Raw genomic sequence first — 22774 nt, 5'->3', positions numbered from 1 at the left:
GGTATTACAACAGGCACATACATAAAAATCACAAAATAGCCAATAAAATATTTGCTAAAAAGTTAAAAAAAAATCTACATAGCAGTCTTTATCTGTTTATATTTACCTCGCTCATTGTAGTTTTTTTTTTAACATTAACACCTATTGTTTTTCTCTTGATTTTTAATGTTTCCCTCAATTGTTAGTTTTCCCACCATTGTTTATTGAATTATATCCTTTAAATGTATATTTAAGTAATTCCATATTTTTAATTTTCTTGTGCTAAATAAAACAATGAATGACATTCATGTTTCCCGCATTCCAACATGGTTTGTATTTCTATACGTTGGTCAGTTTAGTTGTATTTATTTTAACACTTTTTGACATTACGTGGGACTTCTGGATAAAAATGGTCCAAAAAGAATACATACAATTATTATTCTGCTGGGTGAAATGTTTGTATTTAAAGCTCAATCAAGAAAAAAATGTGCTTCAGTGGAATGACTAAATATGCTCTACCTTATGCTTCTAAATAATTTGTTGTAGTTTAAGTACATTTATTTTAAATACTAAAGTGTGTGTTATCCACGTGATCATCCTGCAGCCATCATGCACATCTTTATATGGATTATTTGACTACATCTAAAAATATGCCCAGTTATGTCTGCCAACCCAAGGAGAACCACTTTCACACCAAATAGTTGCCGTACTTAGTGAAAGCGGATTGAAATGTTTTGTTATAAAAGGGTATTAGAATAAAAAAGTTATTTATAATTTATTACATGACATGTCACATGTAAGACGCTTTTATCCGAAGCGGCTTACATACTCAATACTGGGGGCAATCCCCACAGGAGCAATTTGGGGTGAAGTGTCTCAGGGACACAACGACATGCTGACTGCAGTGGGGTTTGAACCTGTGCTCCCCTGATCCCAACACCAACGCACTAGTCCACTGCGCCACACCTCCATTTATTGTGTGATGAATAAATACAAATATGTTTTTGTCGGCCGAATAATTGTACTCTGTTTTTGAATCAATAAATGTTACTATGCATTAAAAACACAACAGAATGGACTCAATAACACAGAACACTGTTTTCCTTTACCACCATCAATTTATTCAATCTTTTAGCTTCAATATTTCTCCAAAGAAGTGGAATAAAGTAATGAAATAATTACAAAATGGAAAAATAGATCAGATAATAGATCATATTCACAGGCTTGATTTAAAAAAATAAAAACATGACAGAGAGAAATCAGACGGAAGCGTTTTCATCTCCCTGTAGTTTTCTGCTGAGGTCAGCGTGCAGCTTACACTCACTAACCCCCGGTCACCTGCGAGTCAAATCATCTACTGTAGTGCTGTGCAAAATAAAAAGTTACAAATCAACTACTTAAAAAAAATAGTATAAGAGGTGGAGAAACAGGAGATGACACATCCTACCGTGTTAAATAAAAAAACAAGATCATTTCCACGCACAGAGAAGAATGACAATGAGGAAGTAACATTGGAAGTACCGATGTGTACTAAACTAATAAAACTGAGCACAGGTCAGAAGCAACCAGTCCGCACCACCACCAGGTCCACAATGATTGTTGCTGCAACGAAACCCTATTTACAGAGAGATGCTCCACATCCAATCACAGGATGCAACAGACGGCAACAAAGAGATTTCTCTCCAAAAATAAAACAGAAACACGAGTAAAGCAGCTGTCCCTTCACAAAATCTCTTTACATCACATTACAAATTAGCACTGCTGTGAGCTGTGTACATTATAGATTCTTTATAGATATATATATTTTTTTATGTATAATATATACGGTCATTTCTTGTATACACGAACATAAACTCGTCTCATTGTAGCTAGCCTATGCCTTTGGCACGATTACTTACAACTCTTCTGTTAGATTCCAAAGCTATTTAAAATATACTTAATGCATAAAAATAAAGTTTTGGCATTATCTCACTTTATTCTTCTGATTAGGAAGTTAGAATGAGAACTTCTTGTCTGGAAGCTGAGTTCTCTCAGTGCTGCAGTTTCTCTGCCAGGTGAGGAGGCGTCGTCCTGGCAACAGGGAGCGGAGGTGGGGGAGGGGGGGGGCGATGCTGAGCCTGCGCTGCACAAACAACCGTACAGACGATGCTGATGAGAAGCTAGCCTGTTAGCCTGCTCCGTTTGGGGTTCTGCTCCCTGCTGGTTCTCCTTCTTCTTCTTCCCGTGAGCCTGAAGAAGAGGCAGGAGGACCCCCCCCCCGCCCCCCTCACCTCACTTCGCTCTTCTTTAGTCACCCCAAAACAAAAATGGCCTCCTTATAGTCCGGTTGCCAGCAGTCTTCAGAGCTGGATCTCAAAGGTCTTGTGCAGCTCGGTGGAGAACGGGTTAGTGGGGGACGGAGAGGCGATCTGACGGGAGCGGCCCTCCAGCGCCGCCCACTGGGCCTCGAAGATGTCTTCCTGTGGGGGGGGCAGGGTGGAGGGGGGGGGCAGGGTGACGGGGGGAGGCAGGATGGAAGGGGGGGGCAGGATGTGGGGGGAGGAGGGGGGTGCGAGGTGCGACCAGGACTCAGAGCCGTTAAAGGTGGCGCTGCCGTTTGAGGGGAGACTCACCGTGTTGTTGAGGGGGGGTTTGATGAAGGTGCTGAGGTCCTGCTGGGGGGTCGGGGCGGAGGAGGGGGGGGGTCGGAACTGATGGGGGGTTGAGGTGGAGGAGGGAGGGGAGAGGAACAGATGGGGGGTCGAGGTGGAGGAGGGAGGGGAGAGGAACTGATGGGGGGTCGAGGTGGAGGAGGGGGGGGGGAGGAACTGATGGGGGTGAGATGCCGATCCGAACACGTTGGCCACCATCTGAGAGGGAGTGATGCCCACCAGCGCGGGGGGGAAGGGGAGGCCGTTGGGCAGCGGGTAAGAAGACGGGGGGTGAGTGTGGAAGGCGGGCTGACGGGGGGGCAGCATGGGCACGACGAGGGGCAGGGGGGACATGATGAAGGCCACCTGGGGGAGAGGGGCTACCGGCATCGACCCGGGGGAGCTGAACGGCTGAGGGGGCAGCGAGGTGGGGGGGCCGCGCACTGACTTTGTGACTTCCTCTAACCACCGGTCTGCTTCTGAGGGGGTGCGTCTGTGGGAGGAAACGGGGGGGGAGGAGGTGGGGGGGACCACTATCACCGGGGTGGGAGAGGACCAGTTACTTCCTGTTGGGAGAAAGGCAGAAGAAAGTGGGTGAGAACACGACACACATTTCATCTGAATATGTGACGTAATTTACAAACATATGAATTGGCAGAACGAGTAATTTACTTCTGGTATTTTCATACTTTTACTTGAGCAACATTTTAAATGCAGGACTTGTAACAGAGTATTCCTACACTGCGGTACTTCGACTTTTACTCAAGTACATGATCCGAGTACTTCTACTTTTACTCAAGAACAAGATCCGATTACTTCTACTTTTACTCAAGTACAAGATCCGAGTACTTCTACTTTTACTCAAGTACAAGATCTGAGTACTTCTACTTTTACTCAAGTACAAGATCTGAGTACTTCTACTTTTACTCGAGTACAAGATCTGAGTACTTCTACTTTTACTCAAGTACAAGATCCGAGTACTTCTACTTTTACTCAAGTACAAGACCTGAGTACTTCTACTTTTACTCAAGTACAAGATCTGAGTACTTCTACTTTTACTCAAGTACAAGATCTGAGTACTTCTGCTTTTACTCAAGTACAAGACCTGAGTACTTCTACTTTTACTCAAGTACAAGATCTGAGTACTTCTACTTGTACTCATGTACAAGATCTGAGTACTTCTACTTTTACTCAAGTACAAGATCTGTGTACTTCTACTTTTACTCAAGTACAAGATCCGAGTACTTCTACTTTTACTCAAGTACAAGACCTGAGTACTTGTACTTTTACCCAAGTACAAGATCTGAGTACTTCTACTTTTACTTATGTACAAGACATGAGTACTTCTGCTTTTACTCAAGTACAAGATCCGAGTACTTCTGCTTTTACTCAAGAACAAGATCCGAGTACTTCTACTTTTACTCAAGTACAAGATCCGAGTACTTCTACTTTTACTCAAGAACAAGATCCGAGTACTTCTACTTTTACTCAAGTACAAGATCCGAGTACTTCTACTTTTACTCAAGTACAAGATCTGAGTACTTCTACTTTTACTCAAGTACAAGATCCGAGTACTTCTTCTTTTACTCAAGAACAAGATCCGAGTACTTCTACTTTTACTCAAGTACAAGATCTGAGTACTTCTACTTTTACTCGAGTACAAGATCTGAGTACTTCTACTTTTATTCAAGTACAAGATCCGAGTACTTCTACTTTTACTCAAGTCCAAGACCCGAGTACTTCTACTTTTACTCAAGTACAAGATCTGAGTACTTCTACTTTTACTAAAGTACAAGACCTGAGTACTTCTACTTTTACTCAAGTACAAGATCTGAGTACTTCTACTTGTACTCATGTACAAGATCTGAGTACTTCTACTTTTACTCAAGTACAAGATCTGTGTACTTCTACTTTTACTCAAGTACAAGATCCGAGTACTTCTACTTTTACTCAAGTACAAGACCTGAGTACTTGTACTTTTACCCAAGTACAAGATCTGAGTACTTCTACTTTTACTTATGTACAAGACATGAGTACTTCTGCTTTTACTCAAGTACAAGATCCGAGTACTTCTGCTTTTACTCAAGAACAAGATCCGAGTACTTCTACTTTTACTCAAGAACAAGATCTGAGTACTTCTACTTTTACTCAAGTACAAGATCCGAGTACTTCTTCTTTTACTCAAGAACAAGATCCGAGTACTTCTACTTTTACTCAAGTACAAGATCTGAGTACTTCTACTTTTACTCGAGTACAAGATCTGAGTACTTCTACTTTTACTCAAGTACAAGATCCGAGTACTTCTACTTTTACTCAAGTCCAAGACCCGAGTACTTCTACTTTTACTCAAGTACAAGATCTGAGTACTTCTACTTTTACTCAAGTACAAGATCTGAGTACTTCTACTTTTACTCAAGTACAAGATCTGAGTACTTCTACTTTTACTAAAGTACAAGATCTGAGTACTTCTACTTTTACTCAAGTACAAGATCTGAGTACTTCTGCTTTTACTCAAGTACAAGACCTGAGTACTTCTGCTTTTACTCAAGTACTAGATCTGAGTACTTCTACTTTTACCCAAGTACAAGATCTGAGTACTTCATTAGTTAATTCTCAGTGCCTCCTGTCACATGCAGCCTCTCCTAGCTGCTGCTTACCTGGCAGTGCTGAGGGAGGGGCTCCTGCTGGGGTCTTAGCCCAGGGGTTAGTGTCTCGAGCAGGCAGGGCGGGGGGCAGAGCGGGGGGGTTAGCAGCAGCAGCAGCAGCAGCAGCAGCAGCAGCACAGAAGGCAGGAGAGGAGCCGTTCACTACAGGAGACCAGAGACAGAGGCTAGTACAGGCTGATGGACCGTTTGTTAGACATGCACAAACTGAACGTGCTGTTAGAGTATACAGAGAGAGGGAGAAGGGGATCCAAGTCTGATTTAAAGTGTTTCGTCTGCTGTGTTTGGTGTGTCTGGTGCCTTGCTCAAGGGCACCACAGCAGGGCAGGAGGTGAACTGGGACCTCTCCAGGTAGAAGTCCACACTCCATATTTAGGTCTGTTCGGGGACTTGAACCGGCGAACCTACGGCTCACAGTCTACTCTACTGACGGGGCCACTGCCCCATGATCTTAGTTTTTAAATTACAACAAAAAACATTGAGAACAATGATCCTGAGAAAGAATGTGTTTCCCCTGGAAAACTTTTTTTATTGACCGTTTTTTTTGCAGACAAAAAATTCAAATCAAGTGCTCTGTACAACATTTAGTCCCCACCTCTTTCACAGAAGAAAAAAATGATAGGAGGTTAAAATTAGGGAACCGTATCCTGGAAAACCTGTTCTCACGCCATAAACACTGGAGATTAAACAATTAGGATCAGGCTTAACGTGTAGATCACATGAATATTTATTTTCACTTGCCTCTCAGGTCTTCTGTATTGTTAATCACACATCAAATAAATGTTACACTGCAAGTTATGACAACATGTGAGCAGGCAGACACTCTCTACATGCGGATGTTAACATATAACCCACTGACTGGGTTCATCACAGGGAGATTTGTTAGATATTAAAGAGGGTATGTCACCTGGTGCTACAGGAGACTGAGGGGAGGAGGTGGGTTTGGGCATCGGAGCGGAGGAGAAGGGGTCCTGGGGGGGGCCGCTGAACGCCGAGGTGATCTGAGTGCAGAGCGAGCTGATGCTGTCGTTCTCGCCCTCCACCTCCGGGACTGACGGGGAAACACAGGGGGGACATTTAGTGAAAGCAGAAATAAAAAACATTACGGTAGGACAGAATTCATCTGGTATATTATATATACATATTTATTCTTGTTTCTGGAATAATATAATACTAAATTAAGCGTTTTGAGCACCAGGAAAAGCGCTATATAAATAACGTGTATTATTATTGAATATTAAACAGTTCTTTCCAAAGTTCAGGTGTTTAACAGTTTTATGGCCTGTGGGATGAAACTGTCCCCGAGTCATCTTCAGGGTCGACTTTGCACATGTTTGAAGCTGTGTGAAGGTTATTTGCAGGTTTTGCAGAACAAAGCGACTGAGGGTGTTTCTCAATGTCGAGGACGCTTGCTTGGTAGCACATGTCTTCCGAGTCACTTGCTTCAGAAGCGAGGCAAGAATCCTTCCTGGCATTCGGAAAACGAAGAGTGGAACAGGCGAGCAAGTGTGCGTCATATGAGAGGCCCCGCCTTACATTTTCCGCCACAGATTTGGGGAAATTGGTCCGTGCGCAAAGCATTGTGGGGATTTTAAGACCGCGGAGTCTACACATGTGCAGCCTCGAAATTTCTCGCTACGAAGTACGCCGGGCTCGGTATAATTCCAAATATGCTGGACATTGGGAGCAGTCCTTCAGCGGCACTCGATGACGTAGTATGCTTGAAATAGCGGCTCTGGAGCATCCTTCCTCGACATTGAGAAACACCCAGAGTCTTTGACCATAATTGCGCAAAAGGTCTTTTTCAAGTAAACCTTGAACCCTAAAACTGAAAAAGTCAGAACTTTGAAAGAAAAGTGAAAATTCTGGAAAAAAGTCAACGTTCTGAAAAAAAGTCCAAAAGAAAAGTCGGAACTATGAAAAAAAGGATTACGTTCAAAATTGGAAAGGTAGCAAGGTGGAAAGAGAGGGTGTTTCTCAATGTCGAGGACGCTTGCTTGGTAGCACATGTCTTCCGAGTCACTTGCTTCAGAAGCGAGGCAAGAATACTTCCTGGCATTCGGAAAACGAAGAGTGGAACAGGCGAGCAAGTGTGCGTCATATGAGAGGCCCCGCCTTACATTTTCCAACACACATTTTGTGAAATTGGTCCGTGCGCAAAGCATTATGGGGATTTTAAGACCGCGGAGTCTACACATATGCAGCCTTGAAATGTCCAATTATGCTGGACATTGGAACAGTCCTTCGGCGGCACTCGATGACCTAGTATGCTTGAAATAGTGGCTCTGGAGCAGCTTCACTCGAGATTGAGAAACACCCAGTGTGTGAGGAAGATAAACCCACCGGTGTTCTTCATGGGGAAGTCGGACTTGCGCTGCACGTTGGACGGCAGCTCGTTCATGCGCAGCGACATCTGCCGTTTGAAGGGAGACGTCTTCTGGCTGAGGACCGGGAAGCCCCTGAAGGAGCCCTGCCTGGCGAGGGCCTCGGCGGGGGCGTGTCTGCGGGGGATCACCTGGGGGCCCAGAGAGGCCATGGAGAGGGGGGGGGAGGACGAGGGGGAGGGGGTGCCTCCACTCGACTGACCCGAGGAGTTATTCACAGAGATGGCCGAGTTGTGGTGGCCCATCATACTAACATCCGTCTCTGCTGGAAAAAAACAAAAGTCTAAGATCAGAAGTAACTCAGTACATTTACTCAAGTACTGTACTTTAGAAACAGTTTGAGATACTTGTACTTTTTGCTGCTCTGTACTTCTACTCAACTACAATTCAGAGGGAAAAGGTGTACTTTTACTCCACTACGTGTATTTAATACCTTTAGTTACTTCAGAGATCTGGATTAATTAAGTGAAATCTAATCAAGTGTTAAATCAGACTTTAGTTCCACCTGGAGTAAATCCACAAGCTACCCTGCAGTATACAAAGTCATTCAAACTAGCTGCACCTTTACCAGCTTTGAGAACACTTTCATGATCAATCATTAGAAAACATATCATATCTATTATTCTGAAATGGACCAATCTGCACAATGACTACTTTTACTGTCGCTATACTTTCACTATATTTTGATGAGAATACTTTTCTACTTTTACTTGAGGAACATTTTGAATGCAGGACTTTTACTGTAACAGAGTATTCCTACACTCTGGTACTTCTACTTTTACTCAAGTACAAAATCTGAGTACTTCTACTTTTACTTAAGTACAAGATCTGAGTACTTCTACTTTTACTCAAGTACAAAATCTGAGTACTTCTACTTTTACTCAAGTACAAAATCTGAGTACTTCTACTTTTACTCAAGTACAAGATCTGAGTACTTCTACTTTTACTCAAGTACAAGATCTGAGTACTTCTACTTTTACTCAAGTACATGATCTGAGTACTTCTTCCACCTCTGTGTATAATAATATAATATTAGCTGTTCTGAGAGATAAATAAAAAGACAGAACTAGCGTGGAGGTTAAACGCTCTTTAAACCAGACTTTTTATACTAACCTTTTTTAGCGTCCTGTATCTGCCTCATCACTTCCTCCCGCTCTGCCGCCTCTGTTGCCGTAGTAACCCGAAACGAGCCCTCGCGGGTGAAGGTGGTTCTGTTGGCGTCGAAGGTCGCCGTGACGCCGCACTCCTTCTCACGTTTCTGTTTCCGCTCCAGACAGGCGGCGAACGCACAACCCACAGCGTGACTGAGACGCTCGCCCTGAAACAGACCAGGGAGCAATTTTTATTCACACAGAGCTCCACTTTATAAACATGGTTTAAAAAAACATTACAAATTAGATTCTACTGATTGTGATTGGCTGAACTGCTGTTGTAAAACAGTCTGTAACGCAGGGGGGTCCAAACTTTTTCCACGAGGGCCACGAAATTAAGTTATAAGTCACACACACACACACACACACACACACACACACACACACACACACACACACACACACACACACACACACACACACACACACACACACACACACACACACACACACACACACACACACACACACACACACACACACACACACACACACACACACACACACACACACACACACACACACACACACACACACACACACACACACACACACACACACACACACACACACACACACACACACACCTCTGCTGATCTCTCCTCCCTGGCTGCAGGCTGATCACAGACAGTTGGGATCGCGCAAAATTCTCTCTGCAGACCCATTCTCACAGCGTTTCTCAACCTATAAACCTTTTTCTTACTCAATATCAAGCCACACTTATTGTTTTTATTTCGGCTGTGACTTTGTGTGTGTTCAGGTTGAGTTTGGCTGTGTATCGCTAAACAAGGAAATCACGGAGGGGGGGGGGGGGGGAGCTGCAGCGAGCCGTTTAGTGGAGAAAGTGAATACTGCCAATGTGAGTTTGGAAAATTGCACAGTATTTTTCTATTTGAGTATACCTCAACAATGGAATTATGATCAGTGGAAATGGCCATGACACCTCTCCTTTAAGAAGTACAATACAAGACAAGCACAAGTTTCATTTGTGGGCCATACTCCATTATACTTTTTGAATTTGCTGAGGGCCGATGCAAAATGGCCCCCGGGCTGTAGTTTGGACACCCCCGCTGTAACCAATCAGCTGTGAGTGCAAAATGTGTTCTTCTCACTGAGTCTTTGATGGCCATGAAGCAGTGGCAGATCCAGCGCCGCGTGGTTCCGTCTCTGCAGATGTAGGAGAACGCTCTCTCAAAGTTTCTGTCCGGAGCGCAGAAGGACACCTTCTCTATCGTCTGGTCCAGAATCAGGTCCTGCAAACACACGTTCACCTCGTTATTATCAGCTCATTATGGGTAAAGTCACCCTTGAGTCAATTCAATGAGATCTGAATGATTGCACAGTGAGCAGCACTTCAATGTGAAGACCTGGATTCAAGAGCGCTTGAATAAGATTGAACTAATAGCAGCTCCAGAAGTTCAAAAGGTTAGTCTGACGCTGAAAGATAATCTCTCACTCAGGGAAATTTTCTATACTTTTACAACATAGTTGCAACAGGTGAATAGCATTCAATGTTATTCTTGTATTATATACTTTATTATAATATATCTTCTATTTTATAACCTAAAGCAGTCCACAAATGTTAGAAATAAAATCAGAATACTGTCCATTTAAAATCAAATAAAATCATAGATGAATAAAAAGAAAAGATAGAAACGCAAGACAAGTGAAATAAAAAAGATAAAATAAATACAAATAAAATCGATATATTTCTATAAACATCACAAGTTAAATTAAGGATGTCAAACAAAAGATAAAATATATAAATAATATAAAAATAAAAAATAAAAAATATTTAAATGAACATAAGAAGTTAGAATACAAATAAGTCATTGCACTACAATATCTAACATTTATATTACAATATATACTGTGCAGTTTAAAAGGGTTAGGCTGCTTAGAGCAGGGGGGTCAAACTGAAATACACAGTGGGCCAAAATAAAAAAAATGGGTATTAGTCGAGGGCCGGACTGGTTCAATGTTTATTGCAGAACTTATTGAAATGAACTTATTGCACATCCACCAAGGGCCTGCTTTGGCCCCCGGGCCTTGAGTTTGACACATGTGGCTAAGAGGAAACCATGACACCATGTTGATGTATTACCACATCTCTCCAGCAGGTGTCAGTGTAACCCTATTCTCTCTATTGAACTCCTATCTACTCCTGCAGGTGCAGAGTACATATTTACAAAGAGGGCCTCTTGGAGGTCACGAGAGCACAAGTACAGCAGCTTCACTACCATTACCAGCTTCCATAAAGCTCCTAAAGCCACGTGGACTCCCTGTAGGAGCTTTTATTTATAATAAAAGGTCTTTCCTAAGATTTCAGAGACTTATTATTACCTTTGTTTTGTCGTCTACAACACGAAGACCGTCTGCCGACACCCACAACACGGCGCGCACTGCCTTCTTCCCCGCCTGCAAACCAAACACAACAGGAAAGAGTCAGTCATGTTTTAGTTTTATAATAACATGACTTCCCTTTGAACCTTTGCTTGGTACCAAATCATTAAGTCAACACACACACAAAGCACACCTGTCAATAAAGAGAAAGCACCAGGCAAGAGATACAAGAGAGGTTGTTTTCACGAGTGCCCAAACTATAATTTAATAAAAGAAAGATTGAAGAATTTGTGGTGACGACAGTGGTGGTTAGAACAACAACAACATATTTGTGTGTGCACCATAAGTCCACACACACACACACACACACACACACACACACACACACACACACACACACACACACACACACACACGTGTCTGTCTGTCTCCCTGTGTGTGTGTGTGTGTGTGTGTGTGTGTGTGTGTGTGTGTGTGTGTGTGTGTGTGTGTGTGTGTGTGTGTGTGTCTTCCAGCCTTTAGAAGTGATCAAAGGGTGAATTGGGTTACGTGGAGAGGAGGAAAAAATTATAATAATAACAACAAATGTAATACCGCTGATCATAAAGAGACACACTGAGACACACAAAGCAATAACTTACTTTTGCAAAGAATCCTTTGAAGAATTTCCTGTCCTGGAAGTGGTAAAAAGGGAGGGTGGAGGAACAAGGCATGAAAATGTTACCTACGAAGTCTAAAAAATTGTATGGAGCCCACAGGAGGAGGAGGAGGGGGGGAGGAGGAGGAGGAGGGGGGAGGAGGAGGAGGAGGAGGGGGGTCGTTTTGTTTTGGTGGAGGTGAAGCTGGGTTATGAGTGAGCGAGGCAGGAACATGACTCCACTGTGATGGTGTGTTGATGGTGATGGAGACACAGTGAGGGTTATTGACTACATGATGATAACTGTTAGTATGACCTCACAGGAAGCCAGGGAACCAGGAAGTGACATCCCCGGGTTTTATTGTGATTTAAATAATCAACAACAACAACAACTGGAGATGTACCGATCAATCGGCGGGTAAATCACTGATTTATTTGTTCCTGTGCTGGAAACGAATGAAACACATTTCCCTCAGACCGCAGTTTGACCTCTGACTCGAGCCGGGGACTATCTAGCGTCCAGACTCAGTCAGAGGTCAAGTTTAGGCCGTCCTAAAAGAATAAAGGAATCACAACCACCAGACCCAGCCTGGTCCTAATCCTCCCTTCTCTCCTCCCCTCCCTCCTCCCTCCTCACCTCCTTCCTCTCCTCTCCTCTCCCCCCTGTAAGCTGGGAGAGGAGTGCCACTCTGCTCCTGTTACACTGCCATGGTGGAGACAGCACCCAGACCACCATGTTAATGCATGGTTCACCTCATTGGGAGTGAGCTGAGCACTTGTTAGTGTGAGTTAGAGCTGCACCATTCATAGAGAAGTGTTCTAAATTGCAATATGGACTCGTTTACTATTCAAAATGTCAATGAGAACAAATGGTGCAGCCCCAGTGTGTGTGAGTGTTTGTGAAAGACATGCAGACGGTGGTAGAACCTGCATGGTGAGTGTTAGTAAAGTTAAGGAAGAAACATCTCTATATATAACAAGAATGAGAGGGTTGTGTAGGGGGAGGGGATTTGGAGTTCTTTTCTCAGCAACACCACAATACAAACCTGCTTAAAAAAGGACAAAAAAAAACACGAACAAAAAAAAGGTAATACAATATTCAGGTATTCAATGTGGGAGAAATGACAGGAGGGGGAAAGATGTCGGGGCAGAAAGGACAGTGGAGTTTTGAAAGATCAAGGTGAAGCCAACCAGGCCAAAATGGAAACCGTTCTATGTTGTGAATAACATTGCACCCCAGATGTTCACCGAGCTCGTGGATAAGAGTCATTTCGGAACTGGCAAACAACTCGTGCAGCAGCAGCAGGATGTGCCACAACGAATAACACATCTTGCGCAACTTTTTAGCAACTACCGGTAATCACACCTTACATGTGCTACAACGTTTGACATCCATGTCCACTACCGGCCTGCAGAGTAGATACAGAAAAGAGGAAGTTGACTTTAAAACACACTTAATTGCTAACACTGAGAGTCTACGGGGTGACAATTGTTTGTTTGTTTTTATGACTGTCTTCCTGTCTGTCTGAATCTCTCACTCTACAGGACACATCACTAGAGATGTCCCGATCTGATCACGTGATCGGGGACCGGAGCCGATCACGTGATTTTCAAGAGATTGGAATCGGGATTTAAAAAATCGGGGATCGGGATTTCTTCTTTTTTTTTAAGTACTTTTTTTAAATGTTGTATTCAATGTTACAAAACAAAAATGACCATCTTCAAGTCTTAAAGTCATCCTGAGGCCTTAGTTTTGGTTTCAAATTACACAACATCATGTATGTGTTGCTTCTTTGGGGCTTGTTTTCATAGACCTGCTTATTTCTCTCAAATCTGGCAACAGAGTGGGCGCAGTGTCTAATTGTAGCAGTAAGCTAACGAGTACTGATAAGCTTTATTTAGTTTTGATCCAATGCTGCACAACTGAACTGATCCAATGCTGCTGTGAAAGAAAGAAGCTATATCCATGTTGGATAGAATATCCAATTTAAATAAAATAATAACCTTAAGGGAAAACTTGAATGCTTTTTTTCTTTTTTTTCTCTTAATGCATTGCATAAAGATCGTATCGGGAAAAATCGGTATCGGCAAATTGTCAAAATCAAATGATCGGAATCGGATCGGGAGCAAAAAAAGGTGATCGGGACATCCCTACCTATCACCCTAATCTTTTGTGAACATGTACGACTGAAAGCTAAAGGATTTCTTGTGGTTCTGTTGATACACACTTTTTAAATCCATATTTCTTTTAATTGAATGTTTTAACGTCATTGAGTAGCAAGAAGCATTTCCAGCAGTTGCTAGGCTAAGACCAAACCTTTAACGTCTGATGCAGGCCACATTTTGGGCTTTTTGCATGACTCAAAAACAGTCAATAAAAAAGTTTGGTCTCATTTTGAACCACATTATCTGTTTATAAATTCCATTCATGATTGGGCAAGATCTCACATGAATACATCCATTGTTTTAAAGCCTCTTTACCACCACATCTGCACTCTATCGTTTGACCTTTTATTTTTCTCTTTTAGTTTCCCACATTGTGTGTTTACTCGTGAAATATCTGTAGTCGGGGTGGAGAGGTTTCTCAGGCAGCTTTTCATACCATGTCTCACTAAACGTCTTAATGCAAAGCTCTGGTTAATATACACCCTGTCAGATGGATGTATTATCTGTTGGTGATGAGGCTGAGGCTACTTGGTGAAATTCCTTCAGCATGTCGGCATCTCCTGGTGCCAAAACACTACGAGTTCAAGAGTAACCCTGTTCCTACTTCTACAACTCAGATACTCCTCCAACCCTGGGCTATCGGCCAGCAGCAACAGGAAGTGATGTCATGACGATAACGTTAAAAAGGGAGGCCTAGAGGTTGATGGTGCCGCAGTGCAGACTCCCCCTCCTCCATCAATCCTCCCCTCTGAGTCACGGGTCACAACGCTGTGAGAAAACTCTCATTACTGCCCCAAAGGCTGCTGGGAAAACAATGGTTGTATGCTCAGAGCTATAGCTGTCACACACACACCAGCGGTTGATGGCTGGACCACCAACACATGCCCTCTAGGCAAAGGGGAAGGCAGACATACATGCGCATATTTTCATGTCCTTCATCAGGATGAATGGGCTCCATGTTGGAACACTGTATGCAGCCAGCAGTGATTGTTTGCCAGCATTTTCCTGTAAGGTGAAGCTAACATGTGAGCTTCCATTTGAGGACAAGGACTCGACTGGAAGGAAGCCACGGCACAGGAATGTTACGGAGGGTTTTATCAACAAATAACAAAAAAATATCATGTTTCGGACAATTTTATAGAAGTGCAATGCTAAGTTGTTTAATCTTTTAAGGCAAGGCATGGTGGCATAGTGGCATGGTGGTATAGTGGCTTCGTATAGTGCGTGTAAAGGTCATTTATACTTTTAAGTCCAGTCCGTTTGTGTGAAGATTTTTGCTTTCAAGATGATTAAAGGTGGGGTAGGTAATTCACTTCAGAAACACTTGTTGTTATATTCCATGAAATGCTCTTAATGTCCCGATAGCAATGAATACATTAAATGCTTTGACAATAAATACATAAATAAATGTCATCTCTGGAAGCTGTGGCGCTGTAAAAAGCACCTGAGCCGGCCCGGCTAAAGTAACTGGATGGCCTGCCGTACATACATGCGCATATTTTCATGTCCTTCCTCCTTATTCATCCTTTCACTGTTTTCTTCATCTCTCTTGCATTAAGTGCTGCCGGACTGTGGCGTGTTGTGGCTGCTGATATTCAGGAAACACCCCCTTGTTGGATATTAAGGTGTGGGCCTGATTGCTGACTAATTGACCTTTCCTTAAGCCCCTCTGCTTGCCTGCAGAACGGCCAATCATAGCGCAGCATCGGTAAAATATACGCTATACTACATTTGCTTTTTACGATCTGATGATTGCATTTGCGATTCAAAAATCATAATCTTGCCGAACAAAACTTCTAAACACCATAAACGTTTATTTGCCACAGAGCTTATTTATGGAAAAATCTTATTGGCTGTTTGTTGAGGGAACCAGTTAACCTTGCTAACATCTGGTTCGGTCTGAAAAACATCCATCAGGGTATCTGCAGGAAAACTGAAGTCAGATGTAAAACCTTTTAAGACCTTTTTTAAGACCCTTTCCATACATCTTAAGACCTCATCTCCACTTGGAGTTCTAACCGGTTACCTTGGCGACACACTTCACCTCACATTGACTATATACAGTATTGATTGTCCTTCCTCTTTATCTTCCAACCATTTGGACGCTAACTTGCATTTCCCCATAACAATGTTGCTTAGCAACCGGCGTAAACGGACCTTCGCGCGCTATCAAGCAGTGAGCGTGTGATGTCCTGTTCAGATGACGTCAAATCCAACGGGATGCCATAAATAAACTACACAGAATCACACTACACACCTACGCAATGATTACATTCAGGCAGACTGTAGAATACAACCTCTTTGGACAATTTAGATACTTATTGAAAACAAGCTACAAAATGTATAACCTTGGGAAATGCCGTTTAATACTTTTTAATAGCCTTCATTTTCACTAAATTGATTTATCAACTTTTAATACTTTTTAAGACCTCGCGGACACCCTGTCCATAGCAACATAAAATAAGTGCAATCAACAATGAGGATATCAGTTCAGAAAGTGCATTAGCTTCAAATAGGACATTCTTGTAAAGTTCCACATACAGAAATGGCAAGCTCTTTTATTTACAGTTTGAATGACATCGGAGCAGTCGAAGCCAATAGGTTTTCAGTCCTGATATCATAGTGTTAACATCGCACACTCAAGTCTCACACTCTACAAAGGCTCCTCAGAAATACACCCACAAATTGTGAGGCTGATCGGTTCTTAAGCAGATTGAAAGACAGACAGATTCCTCCCATGTCAGTTAGATAACCGACATTAAAGCGTCACTACAAACAGCATCAGGACTGCCTCATTATTTAAATTCTTCTACAGAGAACACCCCCCCCCCCCGAGTCAGACCTCATTTTGTCAGTCAGATCATCTTTTAAAGCTGCGTCATTGCAGACAGAGCAACACAGCACAACTTCAGACTACACTCTTAACAATCCGGGTCTTGTCTGAGAATCTGAATAAAGCTAATTGAAAATGAAGGTCAGCTCGACTCGTCCCAGCGCCGCTCTACAGCCGAGGTGCTGAATGTTAATACTCCTCATTATAGCGAGTTTTTAAAAACGGTGAAGAATTCCTTTAAAGCTTTTCCAGAGTTTGAAATGCTTCTGAGTGAAAGCATCTCAATGTGAAGTCTATTCAACAAGCGCAGAGGAAACAATAAACGTGAAGGAGAATGCACAACAAGTAAACAAACCTGGAGCAGGGGAAAATACATCTGCAGAATGAAAGCTCCTTTCATCAGGATGAATGGGCTCCATGTTGGAACACTGTATGCAGCCAGCAGTGATTGTTTGCCAGCATTTTCTGTAAGGTGAAGCTAACATGTGAGCTTCCATTTGAGGACAAGGACTCGACTGGAAAGAAGCCACGGCACAGGAATGTTACGGAGGGTTTTATCAACAAATAACTAAAAAATATCATGTTTCTGACAATTTCATAGAAGTGGAATGCTAAGTTATTTAATCTTTTAAGGCAAGGCATGGTGGCATAGTGGCATGGTGGCATAGTGGCTTCGTATAGTGCGTGTAAAGGTCATTTATACTTTTAAGTCCAGTCCGTATGTGGGAATATTTTTGCTTTCAAGATGATTAAAGGTTTGTAGGTAATTCCCTTCAGAAACACTTGTTGTTATATTCCATGGAATGCTCTTAACATCCCGATAGCAATGAATAAATGAAATGCTTTGACAATAAATACATAAAAAAATGTCATCTGTGGAAGCCATGGCGCTGTAAAAAGCACGACCAATCATCTGAGCCGGCCCGGCTAAAGTAACTGGATGGCCTACCTGCCTGTCAGCCTTCCATCTGTGCACAAACTCATCTCGTGCCCTCATTGGTCATGTGCGCGTTCTTGTGTGATGGAGGAGGGGCTCTGTGAGGAAGTCTGAAGGAAGGGGCAGATGTTTTTCAAATTCTAGCGCACTCAAGCCGGTTTCTCCATTCTTACCTACCCTACCTTTAAGACATAGAATATAGCATAGAGCTTATGTTCAAAAACTTTATTGAAGCTTTGAATATAAAAATATATATCGTCAAGCCGTATAAATACTGTGTAGAAGACGACGTTGAAAAGCTGCCAGCCTGACTCGCAATTTCAATGTGGCACAAGTTCATTTCCCACCCTACTAATGAACAGGGATCAATACAGCCATGTCTGTGGTTACTTATAAATGAGGCCTCTCTAGGTGGTGAGGACGCGAGGGAGTATCTGAGGAAATGTCATGAGGAGACTCAGAAGCACCGCCTCGACCTCAGACCTCAGAGTTTGTCCGCCCTGAATGACTGTAACTCAATAAGACCTCACAGCCTCGGGCTCTGTGTACACCATGTGACCTCATCAAGTGTGTACACCATGTGACCTCATCAAGTGTGTGTGTGTGTGTGTGTGTGTGTGTGTGTGTGTGTGTGTGTGTGTGTGTGTGTGTGTGTGTGTGTGTGTGTGTGTGTGTGTGTGTGTGTGTGTGTGTGTTCATTAGGCTTGATAGTGTGGGAATTGACTCTAAGTCGAGTGTGTATTTGTGTGTGTTGTGCGCCTGGGTTCACTTCTTCCTGTGAGTGTGTTTACCTGTAAGCCCTATCGGAGTGTGCGAAGTTGTGTGTAGATATAAGCAGTGTAGGAAAACATGGTGCTAAATATACATGTGTTGTGTGGCAACCTCCTACACATAGGTAAGATGTACTAGTGCTTATGTGTTTTATACGTGCATAACTTATACTACCATGTGTGAAGAAATAGGGCTGCACAATTGATACACATTTGATCATAATCGCAATATGGAATAGTGCAATATCCAAATCACAGTATGCACAATATTTAGTAGACAAAATATGTGAATGTTTCTGAATGTAAGTATTGTGGAGCTACTTCTCATCTCATCATTTATATCCTTATGGTAACTTCTTCCCACTGTGCATCTCAAGCAGTATCCATTTTTGATGAGAACATTATTTATTATCAGTCTGGATGATCACGTTTAACTTTATAGTTTATATAGCATTATAGTTATTGAGCTTGGTGTGGACGGCCATTAGAACACTGTGTGTGTGTGTGTGTGTGTGTGTGTGTGTGTGTGTGTGTGTGTGTGTGTGTGTGTGTGTGTTCCCATTTGCATTATATTACTTTTATCACACTGTTGTGCTCCAGCTGTTGTGACGACCCCTCCACCTTCGTTGTGCTGTGACACCAATATGGATATATAAGATTTTTACTGTCCATTAAACTGTACTCGTAAAATACAAAACTATTCTCATAGTTGTTTTACAGTATAATCAAAATAACAAACGGCTCTCAGTGGCTCAGGTAGACTTTAGGAGGTCATTGAGTTGAATATGCAAAATGATTAAAAGGCCATTTATACTATTTTATGACGCAGAAAAAAGAAAAGAAAGGAACGGTATTAATTATAAAATAAACATGTTGCTACTTCTCTGTTTAATGCTGCGTTTTATTTACACTGCATGTATTTCAAGTACATTTTGTGTATATATATATATTTAAACATTTTCTTATTTTTGTTATTTTATAAACAACATAATCTCTATAATATATAAAAATGTTCAACTTAATTCCTCTAACTGATCTTTCTCTGCACACACCACAGCAAAGTCCTTGCATGTGTACCTTAAATAAAGCTGATTCTGATTGATTTGAACAGAAACTGAAAGCTAATCTCAGACGCTTCCAACAGGAGTTTCGTAACCTTTCCTGGCACTAATGAAGTCCTAAAGAAGCATGACGTGCTGCTCCTCCTGACTGTGTCCTCATTTACCCACGGTGTTTATGACCTGGGTGGGGCCTTGGCAAACAACTGACTACATGGAAAAGCCATTGCTCCACGCTCTGCTCCCCAAACTGGAATTTGTTCTTTTTGCGCAACTCCGCTGGAATCTCCTGCAGCAGGAAGTCCTCAGGCTCTCTCCTCTGCCTGAGAACAAACCCCCAACACCATGGAGGTTGTGTGAGGGTCAGGATGGGTGGAGACCCTCACTGACACTCAATGTAGTTAAAAATGTATAGAATTAATTAGTTTGTTTTGTGAATGTGAATTTGATCTCTATGAGTTTGTTTCATTTATTATTTTAAGTTACGTTTCCCGTGGGAACACTTTTACGTTGCACGGCGTTAACTTCCTGTTTGTTATTTCCGCCCTCCCCTCACGGGGGATTCAGCATTGTTTGAGCCATTGTTGTGTACTCATATGTGTGCTTTTCTTCTTTTTTATTTAGTGCATGCTTTTTTGACTTGCTATTAGGGATGAACGATTAATTTTTTGTTCTTCTTGTGTGTCAGTCATCCACACCAATCAGAAGTGCTGTGCTCCACATGCACCAGCCATTGTTAACCAATCAGAAGTGGCCCATGATAGAAGGTGATAGACAGATTGATCCAATCACGCCAAGTCTTTTTGAAAGTGCCTGCCCTTTCCAAATGGCTTCCAATGGAGCTTTCCTAGATGGTTTGGTGAAACAAACCGTCTGAGTCAGGTTAGTGATGCTCCATCACATGTTTCTATTACAGGGTGAGTCTTAAACAGTTTAGTTCTTTCACTCGTACCTCGGGCTGCGGGGGTGCTAGAGACGGAGATATGGCCGCATTTTATAATAAACATCCGTAGGGTCGCTTAAAAACAAATATCCTAAATCGAATCGCAATATCTGTCAGAAAAATCGCAATTAGATTATTTCCCCAAATCGTGCAGCCCTACTTGCTATGCCACTTTTGCTGTAGCGCTGTAAACGTCCCCGCTGTGGCACTAACAAAGGAATTCTGATTATGGTGAGGTGAGGTAATGTGTGACGTGCAGCGTGAGATTAAAAAGGACATTGTGTTGCTCTTATTGTCCTCAGACAGAAAATAAATGCCAGGGGATATATCAGATGCTTCTCTGTGTCTTTATCCACATCGTTCTTCTGCAACAAGTCACACTACGGCCGTGACCCGTTGCATACAGAGTAAACTAAAGCAGGGGTAAACAGCGCCTGCACAGGTACAGCTGCCTTGAAGTAGAGGAAATGTTAGAAGGAGTCAGTAGGATGTAGTGTGAAGGAGTCTAATGGAGGAGAAGAAATAAAAAGGAAGGAGGCATGTCTGGTAGCAGCCTCGTTCCTAGAAGTACGGAGGGGTTTTCTAGAGAAACGTACCGTCTTCAGCCGCTTCACTGCATCCTCACAGATGTGCATGCCCCGGGACTCCTCCACCTCCACATGCCCCAGGTACTGCAGGGAGAGAGAGAGAGAGAGAGAGAGAGAGAGAGAGAGAGAGAGAAGGAGGGAGAGAGAGGGAGAGGGAGAGAGATAGGGAGAGAGAGAAGAGGGAGAAGGGGAGAGAGAGAAGAGGGAGAAGGAGAGAGAAGAGGGAGAGAGAGAGATAGGGAGAGAGAGGGACACAGAGACAGAGAGGGACAGAGAGAGAGAGAGAGAGAGAGAGAGAGAGAGAGAGAGAGAGAGAGAGAGAGAGAGAGATGTTTAGCAAAGGTACATTAATACACTCAGCGTATTCAAAGGAGTCAAGACTGTCTGGTGGTTTATACACCTAATTAATTACCACGTTAAGGTCAAGCGCAGTTCAATTGCTCCCTAGTTACTCTTTCATTTGTCCTCAAACTTCCCTAATTGATAAATAAATGAGCAAGAGGGTCAATCAAACAGCAAGTGTATAATTGTATTATAGTAGATAACATTAGAACAACACAAAATGAACACATGAAACCCAGACCGGCCCCCTTCGAACTCATTGGACCCGACCGTTGGATCATTTTCCGTATCGTTTAGCTGTTCAAAACACAACTAGAATAAGATCCGGTCAGGTCTGCCGTCAGAGAATCGAACGAGGACAAAAAGGGGAACAAATATACAGTAGGTACAGCAAATACAAAAATATGTGTGAAAGAGGAAAATGATACGAAAGATGAAGTCTTATAGACGTGCCTGTCTTTGACTTTATTCTTATATTTCTCCTTTGCTTCATCTCATAACTGTTTCCATTGAAAATATTATTTATTTTTTGTTGGACTATTTGTGAGTGTGTTTAACGATAAGTCATTTTCAGGGTGATTTATGAATGATGGAAAACATTGAAAACCATCTTAATATGAATGTAAATTAACATCCTTTTTTTTTACTTTCCTTGCAATCATGGTGCTGTAAGATGCAGAAGATTATAGTTTTTATAATTATCTACATCATTACGTTAATTTCTTCCCCACTGCAAGACAAACAGCAGTATCCATTTTGGATGAGAAATGTATCATCATTCTGGATTCTTGCAAATCGCTAGATCGCTATACGCAACGCAGTATAGTTATTATTCTGTGTGTGGCTGACCCCTTGGACCGTGGTGTGTGTGAGAGAGTCAGTGTGTTCTCATTTGGAAGTCCATACGAGTCTTCTTCACATCGCTCCCTGACCTCATAACGTTTTCTATCCAGGTTAAGGAAAACAAGTACGTAAGTAAAATGTATTTATTAAGTGCTTTTCAAAGACATAGGCCGTTTCTCAATCTCGAGGATTCTGGCTTCCAAGCCAATATTTCAAGGATGCTACGTCATCGAGTGTCGCCGAAGGACTGTTCCAACCTCCAGCATACTTGGAATTCCACCGAAGCCGCGTCCTTGGTTTGGGGGTAATTTCGAGGCTGCACATGGGTAGACTTCGCGTCCTTAAAATCCCCACAATGCTTTGCGCACGGACCAATTTCCCCAAATCTGTGGCGGAAAATGTAAGGCAGGGCCTCTCATATGACGCACACTTGCACACTTGCTAGGCTGTTCCACTCTTCGTTTTCCGAATGCCAGGAAGGATTCTTGCCTAGCTTCTGGAGGAAGTG

The 22774-nt window shown here is 42.6% G+C and overlaps 1 protein-coding gene across 4 annotated transcripts in view; it reads right to left on the bottom strand.

The window, feature by feature from the left end:
- Positions 1–1077: 1077 nt before the first annotated feature.
- The window catches only part of numb (NUMB endocytic adaptor protein), a 56979-nt gene continuing 35282 nt past the window's right edge, over positions 1078–22774 (bottom strand). Inside the window, exons 3-11 of one of the 4 annotated variants that reach the window (XM_079693610.1) lie at positions 21091–21165; positions 11792–11824; positions 11151–11225; positions 9920–10060; positions 8770–8974; positions 7616–7918; positions 6180–6323; positions 5267–5416; positions 1078–3175 (exon numbers count right to left, since the gene is read on the bottom strand). In XM_079693610.1, coding sequence (XP_079549736.1) covers positions 2319–3175; positions 5267–5416; positions 6180–6323; positions 7616–7918; positions 8770–8974; positions 9920–10060; positions 11151–11225; positions 11792–11824; positions 21091–21165 — 1983 coding nt within the window. In that variant the 3' untranslated portion in view covers positions 1078–2318. Of the gene's footprint in view, positions 3176–5266; positions 5417–6179; positions 6324–7615; positions 7922–8769; positions 8975–9919; positions 10061–11150; positions 11226–11791; positions 11825–21090; positions 21166–22774 lie in introns of all 4 variants that reach the window. The other 3 variants (XM_079693609.1, XM_079693612.1, XM_079693611.1) reach the window with 3 other exon arrangements.

Source organism: Notothenia rossii, assembly GCF_949606895.1.
Source record: "Notothenia rossii genome assembly, chromosome: 7".
NCBI lineage: Eukaryota > Metazoa > Chordata > Actinopteri > Perciformes > Nototheniidae > Notothenia > Notothenia rossii.
The sequence above is the reverse complement of the archived record's forward strand: the minus strand, read 5'-3'. Positions and strand labels throughout refer to the sequence as shown.